At 31.1% G+C, this 19,262-nt stretch overlaps 2 protein-coding genes across 7 annotated transcripts in view; both read right to left on the reverse strand.

Moving 5' to 3' along the window:
• LOC130668095 (PH domain leucine-rich repeat protein phosphatase 1) overlaps positions 1 to 1,287 on the reverse strand; it is an 86,364-nt gene extending 85,077 nt beyond the window's left edge. Inside the window, exon 1 of the mRNA XM_057470167.1 lies at positions 1,196 to 1,287. The gene's annotated coding sequence lies outside the window, so the exon portion shown is untranslated. The remainder of the gene's footprint in view (positions 1 to 1,195) is intronic.
• Positions 1,288 to 6,590: 5,303 nt separating this feature from the next.
• The window catches only part of LOC130668169 (serotriflin-like), a 78,401-nt gene continuing 65,729 nt past the window's right edge, over positions 6,591 to 19,262 (reverse strand). For 2 of the 6 annotated variants that reach the window (XM_057470306.1, XM_057470305.1), the window contains exons 2-6: positions 16,903 to 16,994; positions 15,435 to 15,571; positions 14,330 to 14,475; positions 11,468 to 11,674; positions 6,591 to 8,465 (exon numbers count right to left, since the gene is read on the reverse strand). In XM_057470306.1, the coding sequence (XP_057326289.1) occupies positions 8,222 to 8,465; positions 11,468 to 11,674; positions 14,330 to 14,475; positions 15,435 to 15,571; positions 16,903 to 16,984 (816 nt within the window). In that variant the 5' untranslated portion in view covers positions 16,985 to 16,994 and the 3' untranslated portion in view covers positions 6,591 to 8,221. The remainder of the gene's footprint in view (positions 8,466 to 11,467; positions 11,675 to 14,329; positions 14,476 to 15,434; positions 15,572 to 16,902; positions 16,995 to 19,262) is intronic. The other 4 variants (XM_057470308.1, XM_057470309.1, XM_057470303.1 and 1 more) reach the window with 2 other exon arrangements.

Consider the following 19,262-nt stretch of genomic DNA (forward strand, 5'->3'; position numbering starts at 1 on the left):
ATAAATACATAATGCATTCAATTGATATCTGAGATCGGTATATCTATGCCACTAATCATACTATGCCTTAGTATAACATTCAATAAATATTATCAATAAATTAAATTTCTTTCAATATTTGCTTAAATAAGCTGCTCACCTTTAAGTTTATTATTTGTTTTGAGCTATAAATAATAAACAAAAGGTTGATAGTTTTGTGTATTATAATATCGAAATAATTATTTATTTACAATTTTCTAACTATAATAACTTATTAATAAAATAGATCGCTTCTATAAATAAATATAATAAACTTGAAAAATCACAAAAACAAAATTTGAGGCACGTGATCCCGTTGGAATTAAGAGCTCAAACTTTTTAAGGGAATTTTTTTCAGTCGCAATTGAAGCCGTTTGTAAAGTGATCGTAATAAATTCAAAAAATCCTTTTAAGGAACACTTTACTGCACACTAATGCAAAGTTCCTGATTACTGTATAAGTGCAACAAAGATATACCGTTCACCCACTTAGTTGCGAGAATGAAAAAAAGTAAGAACTTCTCATAAGGATGCAGAGTAATTTCATATGTTATTTGAAAAAATTTTAGCTAAAAATAAGAAAAATAATTTTTTTCTTTTTTTTCATCATGCTGTACTTCCAAATTTATAGTAGCTGAAAATCTGTAAAAATTCTGAGGAGTAGCTGGTAATATAAGGATAAAGTCTACAGAGTTTCAAATTTTTCGAACAATTACTTTAGCCGGAATAAAAAATTAATTGTTCAATGCCTAAAACCCCGTGTTATTTAAATGGGAAACTTACATCGCTGTGCGGCACGGGTTAAAATTAAGATAGAGACCTGAAACGTTGAGGATATTTTTTTTTATTTATTTCGAACCACATAAGCCTCTGGGAGCATAGAAATTCAAATATGTCCAAAATAAGGACCACCCTAATATATATATATATATATATATATCTAATTAAAACTATAATTAACTGATTTAATTGAGTGTAGAACGTATAATTGACACATATCAATATTGTAGTTTAACTAATTTCGACTTCGGAGAACTGGCAGCTGTCATTCATTTCGAACGTCTAAAGCTAACTGCAGTTATTCGTACATATATCCATACATTAATGCACTTTAGCGTGTGGGAGTATAGGTAGAATTGTCATACGTGACGAGATAGATATAACAACAGAATCCTTACCTAAGTAATTGCTTGTTTAGTAAAATGGCTACATTGAATAATCCAATGGTTTCTCTCCCTGTTTCGGCAAACAGTTCACTTCAAATATACTCTGGCTCAGCTACTGAGGAGTCGCATCTCTGCTGTTTGATATTCATGCCGAGCTACTGCAAATTTTGATATGTATTCGACGTTATTGATAGGATACACATTCCCGTAGATAATTTTAGATTAAGAATTTTAATTAATTACGATTATGGCTTTCACGGGTCTGGCTTTGAGCGATAGTTCAAAATTTGACTTTCCGGTACTTCAAATATTCAATTCAAAAATTGTCAGCTTAATTTTTTTCATTGATAAATTTTTTTTTCCACAACTCAGTGAGTCCTGATTTTTTATAGACGGCGATAGTCAAAATTACGACCCTGATAAATATAAGAATTCCAACACATCAATAGTGAAACTAAAATTTATAACTTTCCGCTGTGAAAATTGAAAATTTTCAAAAAAAAAAAGTAAGTATTTGAGCTCGAAAAGCTCAAAAGTTTACTAATAGCAACGTTGTTGAGTTGATTGACTTCAAAAACAGCGGGAAATTTTGAAGTTGGTCCATAGAGTCAACCGTTTTTCAAATTTCTGATCTACGGATATTTTCAAAAAGATTCTGAGTACTCAGGGTAGAATAAATCTGCTAAAATTGAAACAAAAAATTTTTTACTAGATCGCAGAACTGAATCCAGCCACATTTCCGGTGTTTCCTTTACCAGTTCTTAGATAAATCCGCCATTTAATAACTAGTCCGTAATTTTGATTTGGCATTAAAAACACTCGGTGTGAAATCTTACCCCTAGCTTGTTTGTTCGCAAATAATAACGGGGATTAAAAGTGTGCATGTAAATCGCGAATTTTTTCTATGCATTATGAATGTGCATTAAACATTTGTCACACTAATGACAGACAGTTATATTTGTTCCCACAATTTATAAATATTTTATTAACCGGGTGTAGATTAATCTTAACAGCGTGGACAAATTATTGTTGGACATGTCAAAGTCTGATACTAACAAGAGCAGAGCCAATGATGTTTATCGGATTTACAGAACCCGGTGTCTCCCAGTGATCAAAGGGAGTGTCGCAAACTCGCATTCGTTGTCCCGCGGGTTTGTTGTATTGGGTAATTTATATGTGAGGTCACGCGAGTAATCAGTCCGAACTCGCGTGGCTGTTTTAACCTAAAAGTCGATTCTATCAACGTTGCACGCGATGATGACAGGTTCCAACTACCAACTTTTATACATATATATTTATATATATAACTTTTATTTTTTGCAATACCTAATACATATAGAAAAGTAACGTTTGCGTGAGTTGCGTGTGTTGACTTTTTTATATTTTTTTTTTTAACTACAAATATAATCAGAGAAACTTTGTTATGACTCTTGAAAAAAATAATGCATCGATAAATTCATACCTCTGTATTATATAATATAATAGAATGACTAAGTCACGATTTTATATGCAAATTTTTTTCGCGCAATTGATATTTTAATAATTAATTTTTCACCGCGACCCGCGATATTGCGCGACTCTGTAATTCGAAATGATGGGCGCGAATATTTTCTGGGGCTTGGAAAATTGTTGGTTAATTTGAAAATTTCCATTTGTCATTTTTCTGACTAGACATAGAATTATCATGTAACGGAAAAATATTCCAGCCACGTAAGATCTGATTATTTTGACGGTGATGAATTTGAAAATTATATTTTTTGAAAAGTAAAGTTGCAGCCACTGAAATCTGAAATCTTCATTCCGAGGATTTTTTTAATTTTTCAACTGATAGTTGGTACGGAGATTGGGACACGATGGAGTACCTGACCCGATCAGCAGCACGATTCAAATCGCCACAATTTTTTCCTGTCATTTCCATCCGGAAACTTCAATGGAATTATAATGAGGGTCAAAGTTTTTTTCCTGGCAAAAGAGAGTACCGAAAAAAATTTTTTTGTTGAATATCAGGTGTCCCTTTTACCCGCATTGTACCCTCACTTGAAAATTTTACTACAGTCAGAATTTAAATTTTCAAAAAATAATTTCCGCGATATTTTTCATGATTTGAATTTTTTTCAAAAAATTGCCATTGCCATGGACTGAAAAAATTTTTTTTGTTAAGATGGAGGCTTGAACGAAGTAGAGTAAGTGTCGCAAGTTAATTACGTGGCAAAAGTTTAATTACTTTTAAAGCCACAGAAAAAAAAAATGAAGTGGAGAAGAATAAGAAATTACAGGAGTAAGTTCAGTTGCATGAAATGGCTTCCCAAGTATTTTCTCAGTGGTAATTTCTGCAGCAGTACTCAGCAACGAGAACGTACTTAAATAATGTAATGTGATTACTCTCAGCAGCGTTAACTCCGAGATGTACTGATAAATTAACATGCGTATGTGCTGGGAGAGAATCTGAGCACTTTTGCATACGTTAAGGTTTAATTATATAGGAATAAGTAGCTGACATAAATTGTTAGTTTCCAACTCTATCGAAGCAACAGCAGACGGAATGTGTACCCAGCAGGGCTTTTTGGAATCCCCTTCAATCCAGGGATCTTCAACGAATGGTATTTGCCTTCACTAATCTCAGCTTCATCAACGCATTTTCAAATCTTCATCATAACATTGTACCAGACTGCGTTTACTCGACTGTAAATACCCTGTCGCTATTATCTACTGTTCTCTGAGACCCAATGTTGAATTTAGTTTATGCATACTAATTTATATGAATAAAAATTTTGATTTTTTTGAATATCAGTGAAGCTCTTGGTTATGTATTTGAACTTTAACTCGGTATATCTCGGTAACTATTTGAGATAGATAGGCTTTATTTATGTTTTTTAGAAAGGAAATTTAATTTCCTACAACTTTGGTCTCATTGAAAATTTCTGTAAAGTCAATCGTTTTGAAGTTATAGCCGTTTGAACATTCATATAATTTTCATAATGATTCAAAAATATTTTTTCAAAAATTTAAAACGGCCGTAGCTTCGAAATTATTGATGCTACGGTAATTTTTATGGAAAGGAAAATTGTAGGAAATAAAATTTCCTTTCGAATGACTAGCAACAAAGTCTAATTAAATGTATATTTACTCCCGTTATGAATAATGTTTTAATATATTTTTGAATAAAATTAGATTCGTAAATTCGCTGACACAGTTTCGGGCTCAGACTCGGTAGAATTATTGTGAAAAAAGTAGTAACCTCATAACACCACTAAATATTAAGAGAGCTTGTTAAAAAACAAGGAGACAATTTGATAACTGGATATTCTGCACTAGTTCCCAACGTATACGTACATAATACGTAATAATAAACCGGATCATATCTTTCTGTGCTACGGCACCCGTTTTCTTACAAGTAAATATATATCTTTTATCTTCCGGCCTCCGAGGCGGGCATCCCTGTCTTGAAACACTATATCCCTGCTTGCCCGACAAAAAGCTCGAATACATTTCCGCCAATTTAACAATGCTAACACCCTTGTTTATTTAACAATTCACTATTCCTTGCCAGTATTTTATTTATTTTCAGGACCCACTCAAAACTACAAATTGGCGGTTTTTTTTTAAATTTATACGTACTAAATAAATAAATGTATAAAGTACTTAATTTAATTTATTGATCAATCAAACAACCGGTCTTCTTTATTTTTTGACTCTATTGAAGTTTTATTTCTTTATTTTTTAGATAAACAACAAAATTTATAATGCCAGGAAAAATTATTATATATGATCATATATGTTCATATATGATCAATTAGGATTTTATATATGATCATGCATGGCCATATCTTAATTTAATTATCAGATATGATCTAATGTGATCATATACGTCATATATATGATCATATCTGACATTGTGTATGATCAATAATGGTCATCAGTCATCATATATGGTCATATTCGATATCATACATACTCATTTATTAATTCAAACCTAATCTGATATGATCGCATCTGAACATATGTGATATATGATCATATCTGTCATTATGTACGATTAATGATCATATACAATGCTACGCATGATCATATATAAAGACATAAAAGTGTATAGAACTTCATATATGATCATATCTGACATTGTGTATGATCAATAATCATATATGGTCATATTCGATATCATACATACTCATTTATTAATTCAAACCTAATCTGATATGATCGCATCTGAACATATCTGATATCATATGCGATATATGATCATATCTGGCATTATGTATGATTAATGATCATATACAATGCTACGCATGATCATATATAAAGACATAAAAGTGTATAGAACTTCATATATGATCATATCTGACATTGTGTATGATCAATGATCATATATGATCATATTCGATATCATACATACTCATTTATTAATTCAAACCTAATCTGATATGATCGCATCTGAACATATCTGATATCATATGTGATATATGATCATATCTGGCATTGTGTATGATTAATGATCATATATAATGCCATGCATGATCATATATAAAGGCGTAAAAGTGTATAGAACTTCATATATGATCATATATAACCATACTTGTTTATGTATGATCATAAATGATCAGATCAGAGCTTTTTATGGATCTGATCATATCTGAGTATGTTTCTGAGGACAGATCTCTAGAACAGCTCATATAGCACCCATATAATGACTATATATATTAACCCTTTTCCGGTTGACCTTGAATCCCTACTCCTAATTCGGATTGTACGTCTTCGTTTTCAAGCGAGAGAGCGCTAGCCTATTTAGTAGAGAAGGGGCAGAAAAAATAGTAGGAGGGGGAGCATGCATGCACTAATACGATTGAACCGATACTCACACAGCCTCACTAAGAACTGTGATTGGCTTTATCCCCATACAGCTCACACCGAGACTTCAAACCGGGAAAGGGTTAATTTTCTTGGAGTGAATCCGTAAAAAGTTTAAAGTGAGAGTAGAGTAGCACTCAACAGTTCGCGTTTGAGGTGTTGAGTATTTATTTATCATCTGAAAACTCCCTGCCGCCATTAAGTTTTGAAAAAAAGAAATTTATTTTCAAAAAAAGAAAATAAATTATTGAAACTCAAAGCAAAGTATAGTTGGTTATCGAAAAATGAAGGAGATAATAGGATGATTTTTCAACTCGATGGATACTCTGAAGGGCTCTCGAGTATCAAGCAAAGAGACATAACGAGGAAAAAGGACAAGTTGAGACGGGGATAAAAGATAGTAGCATTCAGTTTCCGTTTTCCGTCCTCCAGAAGACGGAAGGAACTCTTCTTGCCCTTATCCTCACAATAGCTCAGCCTCCTTCACTCCCCAATAACGATCCCTGCGTAGAGTTTTCCCGGGTTTTAATTAATGCAGCACAATCTCCATAGAATTACAATTTATTTTATTTATTACCAATTATAATTATCTTTATATATATATTTTTGATCACAAATAATTATCTCAACACATTTCCAACTTTATTTTTCCATGCGTAATATTTTATCTCAACTTATTGTTTATACATCTAATTTATCTAATTTTAAACATTTTTCACATTTAATAATAGTTATTAATAATTTTAATTTTTATTCAATTAAAATACATTTTTTCACCACTTTAATTTAATAATTAAAATTATTTATCGACAAATATTTTACATTTTTCATTTATTAATATATATATTTATATTTATACGTTTGTAACACATTTATCACTTAGATAATTTCAAATTAAATTAACTAGATATATATTTATATATATTATATATTCACTCAAGTTCGATGCAGCTACAAAACGATAAACTGCTCAGAGAATAAAATGTCTTAATTTTTTTTTTTTCACAAATTTAGTAAGGGGTAAATCGGGCCATTAAAATGAAATGGGGGTAAAATGGGTCGGAGAAAAAAAAGATAAAATTAAAAAAAATGTTCCGGAATTTTGAAAAATTTCAAATGATCCATTTTGCCCCCTCTCTATTTTCAAAAATGGCCACCATGATTTTTACCCAAAACATTATCCGCAGTAAATTAAAATAAAGAGCACCGTAATTTAAACTCGAGTTAAATATTATTTCATAAATATATATTATTATTAAGTATGTATGTATTTATATAAGTATGTATATATAAGAATTTGAATATACGATAATAAAAATAAAGTAGCAAACAAGTTTTTCATTAAACTTTATACAGAGCACGGAGAAGTAGCACTTTGATAATGCGTATATATATTTATATATATATATATATATATATATATATAGCTCTCTACTTTATGTACAGATTGCATGCATAAAATACAGACAGTTTATCGTTTACAAATATCAAAAAATCTCGCTCCCGATTTCCATGCCCCAAGGGAATTTTCACTCTAACAGTATCATATAACACTCGGCTCTCATGTACCCTTTATACGTTATATGCAAATATCAACTACATTATTTAAATATTTAAATACATTATACATTTTTTTTTATTCTTTTTCCTACATTTTGACAATCTCCCGAAAATAAACACATTTTTTTAAAAAATAAAGTTGCACACCCCAACTGCCCGTGCGGCGAATTTCCATCTGTATAATTTTTCCAGTAACGCGAAATAATAAAAAATGTAAGCCAGTCAACAGAGGACACCCTAATAAACAACTTCAAAAAAAATTCCAATGAAATCCGTTGATATTTAACCGGGAAAATTGAATCCGTACATCCGTACATTTTAACGTACGGATTTACGGATTCTCTGTAACTCGAGAACTACTCGGCCGAATGAAATAATTTTTTTTTCTACGTATTCAGAAGTAAGTTGTCTGTAGCCCGGGTGAAAAATTTCGACTAAAATCCATTCTGAAAGTTGGTAAAAAAAATTGGTGTGCATTTTTATTGAAAGTTTTTTTAAAAAATTCCATTGGGGCAACGTTTGAACTTTTGTACTGCATGACAGAATTCACATACATGCTAATATATTAATTAATGAATAATTTAGAGATTAAATAAAATTATCACTGCCGGTGGTGGATTTGGACATCGGAGTTCACACAATCTTGTCCCGGCATCTGCAAGTTGCTCGACAAAATTGACGACGCTCATGTCCCTGCTGTGTGTCACTTTCGCAGAGCCAGTTCGGCCACGTTTCGTAAAGTTGTCGGCAATTAGCCCACAAGTCAGCCCAGGGACAAGAATTCTTGCAGAGTTTACCAACCCGACAATGATCCTTGCAGCTGCTGCACGGAGCCCCCGCTTTGTAAGGCGTACCAAGACGATCTGGATAATTACCCCTAATAAAATAACAAATTCGTTAATTATTCAATTACCAATCACTTAATACTAAGCACTAACTACTTGATATTTAATTGTCATTTTACGAACAAACTTTTCACAAATAAAATTTAATTTCTCCATTATTTTGTTTCATTTAATTTTAAAAAAATTCGAGTTAAGTTTCCGACTGTTAATTTAATTATTAAAATAATTATTTAGTAGCGGAATTTATAATTGACCGCGCAAAACTTGTCGACAATCCCGTGAATTTTATTACATAATTTAATATATTATGAATGTAAGATACTCGGAATGAGATTGCGGGTGAAATTTTTTTATTAAACTTTAAATTTACTGCTAACTGTGCGTGTCATGAGTATTAAAGTTTATGAGTGTCTAGTTCGTTTTAAAATTTAATTTTTACCTAGAAAAATCTGGATTATAACTTTATTCTATACTCGTTATTTATTAAAATTATAAAAAAAAAAAAAACGTACCGCTGAAAAATTGACCGTCGTATTTTGAAGATTTTTCACTCAGTAATTAAAATCTAATTTATATTAATGTTTAATTAGCGGAAAAAAGTTTTCCATTGTTAAGCTTTCATTCAGTTTTTCTGTCTCTAAATTAATCAATTCTCTTTTTCCATCGAACGAGGACTTTTTTTCCTTAAAACTTCTACACTAAGTTATTATTATTTAAAAAAAACATTAATTAAATTTCAGTCAATCTTTAAATTTAAATAACTTATAAATTATCAAGTTTAAAAAAAAAATGACAGAATAACTTTTTGTAGCAAATTAAATTTTCTACAAGTTTATTTCTATACATTTTTATCGTATCTTTGATAAATAAGTCAGAAATTTGATTTAAAAGTCCCCGTTTATGAAAAAGTCAAAATTTCGAATTCAAAAAAATTCGCGCGTCGTAAAATTCAAATTCTGAGCTAACTATTGAAAATACGGCAAAGATACTCCTTGGCTTTTTTATAGGAAATGAATTTTCCTACAAAAAAGTCAGCATGACTTTTTCTGTAAATTCAATAGTTTACACAGAATTTGAACTGAAAGGAAAGTGTGAAGATCAGAAATAATCGAGACAGTGAATGAATAAAAATTATAAAAATACTTTGTCTTAAAATAGTAAAGTCAGAGTTCACATAAACCGATAAAAAATAAAAAAAGCTCGTTTATGTCTCAGAATAAAATTCCAATGTCTCGAGTTAAGAAATGTCACCGAGAAGAATGCTGTTGATTTGATCGGTAGTTGCATTTATTTTTCTCAAACTTTTTCATATATTTTTCTCGATAACCAGTTACGGTATCACGTTTCTGCGGCTTCCGGCATTTTCTCGGCGATAAAAACGGAAGGAAGACTCGGTGACAGTTTACCGCAGTACAAAAGTCACCCGTCGATCGATCTACCGATTTCAGGCACATAAATTCCCTTTTTTTATCATCCATCACTTTATTTATTTTTCTTACAATCTCATGTCTGTCATCCATTATTAAATTTTTTTCATAGAATTCAATACATGGAAATTAAATATCTGAATAAATATATTTATTGTACGTCTTGGAAAATTTATAGATTATTAAAGTAATATTTGGCACTCGCGCACCGAATTAAATCGTGATTTAGAAGCTTCACTAAATGCCTCTTTGTCACGAGACTATTTTTGCTTTATGTGAGTAATAAATTTCTTGTCGGTAATAACAAAGAGCTTCATTGAAAATAATTATTTTCCCGAGGGAAAAATTTAATTTAATAGACTTTCAATTTATTAAATTATCTAAATTTTTATTCGGCGAATTCGACAACGAAATAAATTTTTTCGACCCGAAAATGTCAGTTTTCAAAAATTTTCTTAATATATCAGGTCAGAAAATTTTTTTTAATTGTCCGTTTTGAAAAATTTCGATTGAAATTTTTAGAAATACGAATTCGAGGTGCAGTTCAAGAAAAATATACGAAAAATTTCAAAAAATCCATTTTTTCAAGTCCATGGAAATTTTTGGTTTAAAAATTTTGAGTTCTCGTACCAAATATTCAAATTTCGAGCTGCGGAAAAATTTTTTTAAACTTTCGTACCGGCATTTTTTTGAGATAAAAATTTTGCAAATTATGCCCTCAATTTTTTTGAAATAAAAAAAAACAAAATTTTGATAATAAGAATAAAATATTTTTTAGAGTAATCAAGTGTTTGGTGATACGTAAATAAATGTCTGAAAATAAGTCTTCAATGCATAAATAAAAATATGTCTCGAGTACAAAGATAAATAGCGTTAAATTTATGAATTTACGATGCATAGTATGACCTCACGGTCGTTTGGCCGTGAGTCTTTGCAAGAACCTCAACTCTACTCTGTAAACTGTGGATCCGAAGATCTGTCGCCAGATATAAATGAAAAACGAGACCGAAAAACGCATTGTCTTTTTGAAGCGTACTATTTTATCCCGAAGCCTGTTGTAGCCGCGGCATCTGTTATTTTTATGGGACCCGCAAACTTGCATCCCATATTTTTCCCGACTTGTATTAGAAAGCAAAAAGGAGTAGAAAAAAAAAGACCAAATAGAAAAAGGTTCGCTCTAGAATGGATGAAAGTAAAAAATGTTGAGTTAGAGCGAGAGTTAGACTCGAATTTATTTTCGTGCTAAAGAATCAGCTCGAATGATGTCGAAATACTCAGCAAGCATGACGAGAGTGAATAAAAGATTGTTTGGTAGCTTTTTTTATATATTTATAGTGTTGAAAAAAAACTAAATCGATTCGAGTGCCGAAGGATGTTTGCCGAGTGGAGGAGGTGAATAAAATTTCTTTAACATTTCCGTGATGTGTGAATCGCAGAGCAGAGAAGAGTAGAGTGGAGTGAAGAATAATAAAAATAGAATTGGGCAATAAATAACGTTTTGGGTTTTACGGTTTACTTGACGTTATTTAGCACGCGGTCATTGTTAATGTCCTGGAAAAAGTTCGGGATTTGGGATTGAGGAGGCGATAAAATTCAGTAATACTTACGCTGGACAGTAGTTGCAGACGTAACTGAAGTAGGGCTGTCCGCGTGGCCCTCTGGTACCGTTGCACTTTGCCCATCCGCAGCCCACACGATGGGTTGGCGCCCAAACCATCTGCGTGTAATGCCCGACCTGACTTAGGTCATTTTTTGCGTGAGGACCGTATTTGAATATTTTGTGCTCCAGGTACCAGGTTTTGATGGCAAAAAACCTGAAAATTTTTTTTTTTATTCATTAACAAAAGTGGGGCAAATCGGGCCACTGAGAATTTCATTTTTTACGGAATAAAATTGAGGATTTCAAAAATTTTTGAATGACTTATGAGTAAAAAAAAATTTTGGCATTTCTTAAGCGGTCCATTTTGCGCCGCAAGTCTAATTTTGAAATAGAATTTTTTTTTGTTACAAGAGTAAATTTTTTAATGGATTTCGAGATGAAAGTTTCAAAAGTAATTGAAATAATAAAATTTTTATCTTAATAATTTCTTGTTAAAAAAAAAATCCGCGGGGCAGTAAAAAAAATTTTGGCACTGTCAAATGTAAGAGTCAACAGGTGGCGTTGGCGCAGTGACGCCAAGAATGGCGTCTCGTATGACGTCCGAGTGCTCATCTGATGGGATTATTTTTTCCAGGCCAGTGATTCTCACAATGTTAAGTAAAAGCTCTTTTAAACTTCGAAGTTTCCGAGATTGGACGGACGCATTCTCATAAATTGCTGACGCATATCTCTCCCACCCCCGTCTTGAGAACTGAATACTCGGTGGCAATACAAATCGCTCGAGAAAGCAACCGATCAATCGATCCGCTAGATTTCGATCGACCGTTTAGTCCGTGCTCATTCGTACGTGTAATCTGATTTAGTTTCACTGCCAAATCAGAAACTCTCATGCTAACTCTCGACTACTCGATACCCAATACTCCCAACTCGGTATTGCCAAAGAGCTTTTTTGCTTTAAAATATTTTTTTTTTTTATTTTCAGCTATCGGTGGCAAGAAAAAAGTTGTCGTATTCTCAATCGCGCCTCTACTCAGGATTAGATCCAAAAGCTCTCGACACCGTCGGCGAAAAAGGAAACGTGATTCGATTCAAGGAATTGCACCAGTACCCACTGAAAATGGAGCCAAGACGATACTGATACCAAGACATTTAGTTTTTATATTATCGCCGGCGAAATAGCTTCAGTTAAATTCGTTTTATATAAGCAAAAAAAAAAATTAACCCGCCACCCGCAGCCCGACACTTGTATAATAAAAAAAAAAATATTGTTATATTTATTCTGCGAAATGTGACACGTAAGGGAAAAATTTCTTATCACATAATTATCTCCAGCTATTTTTTTCTCTTTTTGAAAACCTCACTTCCGTTGAATAAGTGGAATTCGCGTCCTATCTGATTACATTATACGTTTATAAAAAGAAACTGGAATAAGAATTAGGGTCAGCGGAGATTAAATTGTCAAACCATAGATTTTTTTTTTGGGTTCGCTTGGAAAAAAAAATCAGGTACCCGGGCCGAATTTTTTGCTCTCGAATCATTTAGTTGAGGGTCTGAAGTTTGTAAAAAAAATTAATTTCAGTGGAATTAAAATTTTTTTCATTGTTTTCAGAGGGTTAGTAATTAGAATTTCCCGAAATTAGTCCAGCGAGTGAGTTTATTTTTTGAGTTCGCTTGAAAAAAAAATTCTGGTGTCACAGCTGAAATTTTTCCTGCCAAGTTATTTAGTGGAGAGTCTGAAGAGTGGGAAAAATATTAATTTGTGTGAAATTAAAATTTTTTTCATCGTTTTCAGAGGGTTAGTAATTAGAATTTCCCGAAATTAGTCCAGCGAGTGAGTTTATTTTTTGAGTTCGCTTGAAAAAAAAATTCTGGTGTCGCATCTGAAATTTTTCCTGCCAAGTTATTTAGTGGAGAGTCTGAAGAGTGGGAAAAATATTAATTTGTGTGAAATTAAAATTTTTTTTCAGCTTTTCAGAGGGTTCGCAATTAGAATTTCCCGAAATTAGTACAGCGAGTGAAAGTTTAGTTCTTGATTCTGGTATAAGTAATATTAGAGTTTATTTAGTAAACCACAAATGGTTAGGACGGTTGAAATTGAAACTAAGAAAAGTGGTCAAAAGTTTACAAGAGTTATAGAGAGTAAGTTATAGGTTGCGGCACCTGACGACGCGCCCATCTGCTACCCATCTGGGGCGGTATGTCACGTTCCGGAAATTTTAGCTCTGCGTGACTTCAGATGTAAAACTACCAAACTTGCAAGATGCAAAGCTCCACTTATTATAATTAATACTAAGACGTCATCAAACATTAAGATTTACAAGTTTCACTGACTTAACAAATCCTTGGCTTTTATATTTTTCTTCTCGTCAAAAAAGTTTTAAAAAATACAAACAATGACTGCTGCTCTTCTATGATATTTTATCTTTGAAACTGGCGGTATTTTTTACAGATAAAAAATACCAGTAGTTTTTCTCAACTAAAGAATACTCCCAGGTATCGTAACTCGTGGAAAGAAAGAAAAACCAATGACCCGAAACGCGAGACGGAAGCTCACAGATTTGCTCCCGTTTTCTCGGTTATTTTCTTATCGCAACCTCGCCATTTTTAACCTATTAAAGAATAATATTTGCGCGGATTTCAATCGTTTGACATATATTTGATATGAATATATACATGTACTATTTGATACGCGTAAGATGAAATTTATTTTTATTTCTAAGAAATCTGAAATACTTCAGTTTAAAAGAAAACTTTTACTTCCAATAAAATTATTTGATGTCAATTCAAATTCGTTATTAAAAAATTCTAATACAGGGTAAAATGGGCCGCGTAAAAAATTTTTTGACACTAAAAAAAAATTTGAACTTACCAAGGAACTTGAGCTGTTGAAATAAATATATTTTGTCCGCAGCTACCAAACGCGTCGATATGCAATCCCGTGGCATTGTCATGTGTGAGTGCATAGCAGGCCTCGGCCCATCTTTGCGCTGCTTTGGCTGCTCCACTGTGCCATTTCTGAAACATTTAAATAAAAAAAACTCAATATAAATCTTTTTGAAATTTAACACCGACAGATACCTCGCGTACGACAAATATTTATAAATTTATTTGAAAAAAAAAAAATTAAACATGAAGTTTTATTGATCACGTTGGCTATTGACTCGGACGCGGACGCGGACATGGACACGAAGACCGGAGACAGATTGGAAAAAGAAAAAAAGCAATCAAAGTACTTTGACGTGGATATATATAAATATAATATGTTGGGATATAGAACATTTAATAAAAGGGGAGTAAAAAAAGAGCTTGTCCACTCGTTTATTCACCCGAGTTGTTCGACACTTTCACGCCTCATGATACAATTATTATGACAAGCCCGAGAAGAACAGTGTCAATGACCGTGCCAAGCTTTTGTAAGCTCTTATATAAAAAAATCTCCTTCAATAGAACGGAAAAAAGATAAATAAATAAACGCCCACAAACTTATTTCACATTTTTTATGCTTAACAGTTGAATACCCTCCATATATTTTACTTTTTTGTTACCATTTTTTTCTGCCAGTCATTAAAATCCCCGAGATGAATTTTTAACATTCAGAGCTTCCGCAATAGGGTTCAAATTATTGTTCAAGAAAAATTTTTGTGATAAAAAAATTAATAAATGCATTTTGAAGTATGAAATTTAATCCAATTCTTAATTTTTTCAATTTTCAAAATTTTTCTGTGAACAATTTTTCAAAAATCAATTCCAGTTTTCGTAAAAATTTTTTTTTATCCACTTAAATTTTACACAACTCGCATGTTTCTTAATTTTGTCAAGACTGAAAAAAATTTCTCCATTACTCTGAAAGTCTCTCCCTCTTCTGGAAGCTTGAATTTTATAAAAAAATTTCCGAAAACTCCGTAAGACCTCGGGCCTCTCCCCCACCAATCGAAAAACGATAAACAGTAATAGTAATAATTAATAATAATTACCATAGCGAGCATGTTTGCAGCTGTCGGAGTAACGTGAGTCCGAAAAAAGTTGTGGTAAAGAACAATTTTCCTTTGAACTTTTTTATTACTTGGCGTTAAGACTCTCGTGGGAATCTTGTCACCGTACAAACGTGGCACTGAAACAAAATAAAATAAAAAAACTCACTCTTTTTCTATTTCTTTTCTTCGTGTTCTTCTTTTCTTATACAATACTGAAGAATCGTACAAATGTGGATATATTTTACGAAACACTAGTTATAAGAAAAAAGCCAAAAAAAATCAGGGAAAATAGAGATGAAAAAGGAAAAAGAAAAAGAATAAAAGTACATTACTGCGACACCCTCGAATCACCGCATAAAAACTTATACATGCAGACTTCTTGGTCCTTTCTTTTTATTTAACTTTCTGTTCTTATTCCGAACCGAATAACTAAACCCGGGATCGGAAAATGACGGAAAAAATTTAATCATAAAAACCGATAAACCATCAGCTGACTTTGCGTTATTTATAAAAGTATTTTTAACGATGCTATTGACGGTTTAATTTTTTTTATTGAGAATAAGTGATGTGTGTTTTATAAATTTAAAGCCCGAGTGATAAGAAAGTCAAATGTTCGTGCGTTTTAGTGAAATGAGGTCGAGCTAGTGGCTGTTGTTTAATCTATTTAAAAGGTTCTTTCCCAAGTTCCTGTTCTCTGGATTACCATATTTTTATTATTACTGAGTTTGTAATCACTTAATCGTTAGTCATGGTATTACTTTTTTTCGTTTACACACGATTTAATCGCTGATTTATATTTTATATTTATTATGATAATTAAATTAACCTAAAAGCTTAGACCGGCTCAGCTTCGAACAACTCTCCGACTTATTTTACATCCGAGTTGACCAACACTTTTTTTTTTTTTTCTTTTATTACTTAGAGATTTATTTTATTCATTTTTTATCTCGGATAATTAATTATTTTCTTACTAATTAATTGTGTGATAATTTTTTATTTTTTTTTACTCTCGTGGAATTTTTTATAATTCATTACGTGCGAAGTTGAAATTTTTTTAAATTTATTAACGCAATTATAATTTAACTACTGACGGAAATTATTTAATTTTGATAATTAAAAAAAAAGGATTTCAATTTATTATTTTTTTTTATTTTTTTGTATATAAAATGTGATTTTGAAACTTTTTAGTCGATAGAAAAAATTCGGTTTAAAAATAAAAAATTCGAATTTTTGATTTTTGAATTAAAAGAATTTTTGAGTTTTGAAAAAATTAATTACTGTGATTATGAATAATTAATTAGAAGTTAAGAGACAATTTGATTTTTTACTCAAGAGATGGATTAAAAAAAAAATTCATGGAAATTTGATGATCGAAATTAGGACAAAAAAAATGGCGGACATTGGAATCAAATGACGGTTTAAAAAAAATGAATAGTAATTACGAAATGAATAATAATTGATACTCTACTGGGCTTACTGCGATCCGTTTCCCAGGGCACTGCTGCTGGTAGTGCAGCGACCATGATAATAAACATCCAGAGAAGTCTCATTTTGGTTATCCTGAAACATGAAATTTAAAAAATTCCTCATATAATTTTGGTATGCAAATGGAAAAAGTGTAATGTACATCATCATTATTGTTTATTAGCAAATAATGCTCGAGGTAGTTTTAAAAACACACTTTATCACACAAGTTTCGAGATAACATACTCAGAAGTTAGACGATGAAAATGAAAACAAAACTAATAAGGCGAAAAGTAGGTATGAAAAAGTTTTCAGCACATTCTCAAGTTATTTCTTTCGAATTTTCCGTCTCACGGCTTCATATGCACTTCGGAAAATAATAAATTATATTTACTGCTCTATCTTTTCTGCCAATTTTCGAACATGTTTAATTTTTTTCTTCAAATTTTCTAGTGTTTTTTTTATTTTTTCCAATGGAAAAGACTTCAATTTATAATTGAAATTTAATTTTTCACAGAAAAAAATTCCATGAGCTTCAAAATTTTGATTTTCATGAAAAATATATGCGTTAGAATGATCCTAAAGTTAGCAGACAATTACCAATTTTTGGATTTTTTTTTTCAACAAATAAATTAAAAAAAACTAAAAATATGCACATGTAGAAAATTTAAAAAACTATAGGTGAAATTTTTTCAAATATTTTTTTTTTGTACTTTATTGTTTAAAGCAAAATCCAAAAATTTTCGGACGTCGGCTAACTTCAGTATCAAGCGTTAGACAGTAAATTATAAATTAAAAGAAAAAAAATTTGTGTATAATTACTAAATTATTATTTTCCATTATAAAATATAGCCATTAAAAAATTAAATATCCTGCAATTAAATAAATTAATAAAATAAATTAACGCCAACGATAAATAATTTTTTTAACGACCCGCTATAAAATAACTCGTTAAAAAAATACAAGAGGAAAATGTAAAAAAAAAAAAATAATGATAATAATAATAACCATGATGTCCTTGAAGAAACTCGTAGCCCCGTAATTAACTGTCCCATGCTAATTACTTTGCTCTAATAATCGTTAGAGTGTGTGCTAACGATTCCCATCTAATGTAATATTTTTTTTTTATTTTTTTTTGTAATGACCTCCTCTCCCCATTTTCACCAGAATGTAAATTCACACTGCCAGTATTACCCAGTAATTTAATGAACTTTATTTTTAACAACCCAAGTTAAAATACCAACCGCCCTTTTAATTAATGCGCTTTTAATATTTCATTAATTTAAATCAAAAACTCGTAAAATCTAGTCCAAACTATATTTAATTAGCTCTTATTTGAATTAGATGTAACCGAAAAATAATTTATGGTTTTCGTTGAATTCCAGGTCGGGTTAATTGTCGGAAACTTTTTAAATTTACATTTAATTTGAACTCTCGTCATATTTTTTATGTTGTTGGGCATTTCATTATATTTTTTTTTCGGATAATTCAGAAAATTTAAATAAATTACTGTGAAAATGGATTAATTATTGAATTGCAATAATCAAACAAGTGTTCAAGTGTTACTTTGAGCGACCACGTGAATATTATTGACTGTTTTATTGAGAGAAACCGCGTGTGAAATAAATATATGTATAAATTAAAACAGTTATTTTCTCTTTGAATGAATTTTATCGAATTTGTCAGTTCAAAGTCTCGAAATTAGTCACTTTGAATGAAACGGTTGAGGTGAAAAATTCCTGTGCTTTTTGAATTTCATTTGAAAAGTTTTTTAGATAAAAACAGAATTCAAATTTTCCAAATATTATGAATTGAGTTTCAATGATCTGGACATCAAACAAAAAATACTTGGTGATGCAGTGGATCTTTAAATGCAAGGAAAGTCATAAATTTTACCATAAAATCCTTCAGAAAATTTTTTGAAAAATTCAAAATTTGAAATGCAGTTAATTCTCCAAATTTTGCTTTTTTATGAACTGAGTTTCCATGAGCCGGATTTCGAAAAAAAAAAATACTTGAAGATGACGCAGTGGATCTTCGAATGCAAGGAAAGTCATAAATTTTACCATAAATGCCTTCAGAGAATTTTTGAAAAAATTCTAAATTTGAAATGCAGTAAATTCTCTAAATTTTGCTCATTTTTTATGAACTGAGTTTCAATGAGCCGGACATCGAACAAGAAATACTTGAAGGTGACGCAGTGGATCTTCAAATGCAAGGAAAGTCATAAATTTTACCATGAAATCCTTCAGAAAATTTTTTGAAAAATTCAAAATTTGAAATGCAGTAAATTTTCTAAATTTTGCTTTTTTATGAACCGAGTTTCCATGAGCCGGATTTCGAAAAAAAAAAATACTTGAAGAT

The sequence above is a fragment of the Microplitis mediator genome, chromosome 5, assembly GCF_029852145.1.
Source record: "Microplitis mediator isolate UGA2020A chromosome 5, iyMicMedi2.1, whole genome shotgun sequence".
In the NCBI taxonomy this organism is placed as follows: domain Eukaryota; kingdom Metazoa; phylum Arthropoda; class Insecta; order Hymenoptera; family Braconidae; genus Microplitis; species Microplitis mediator.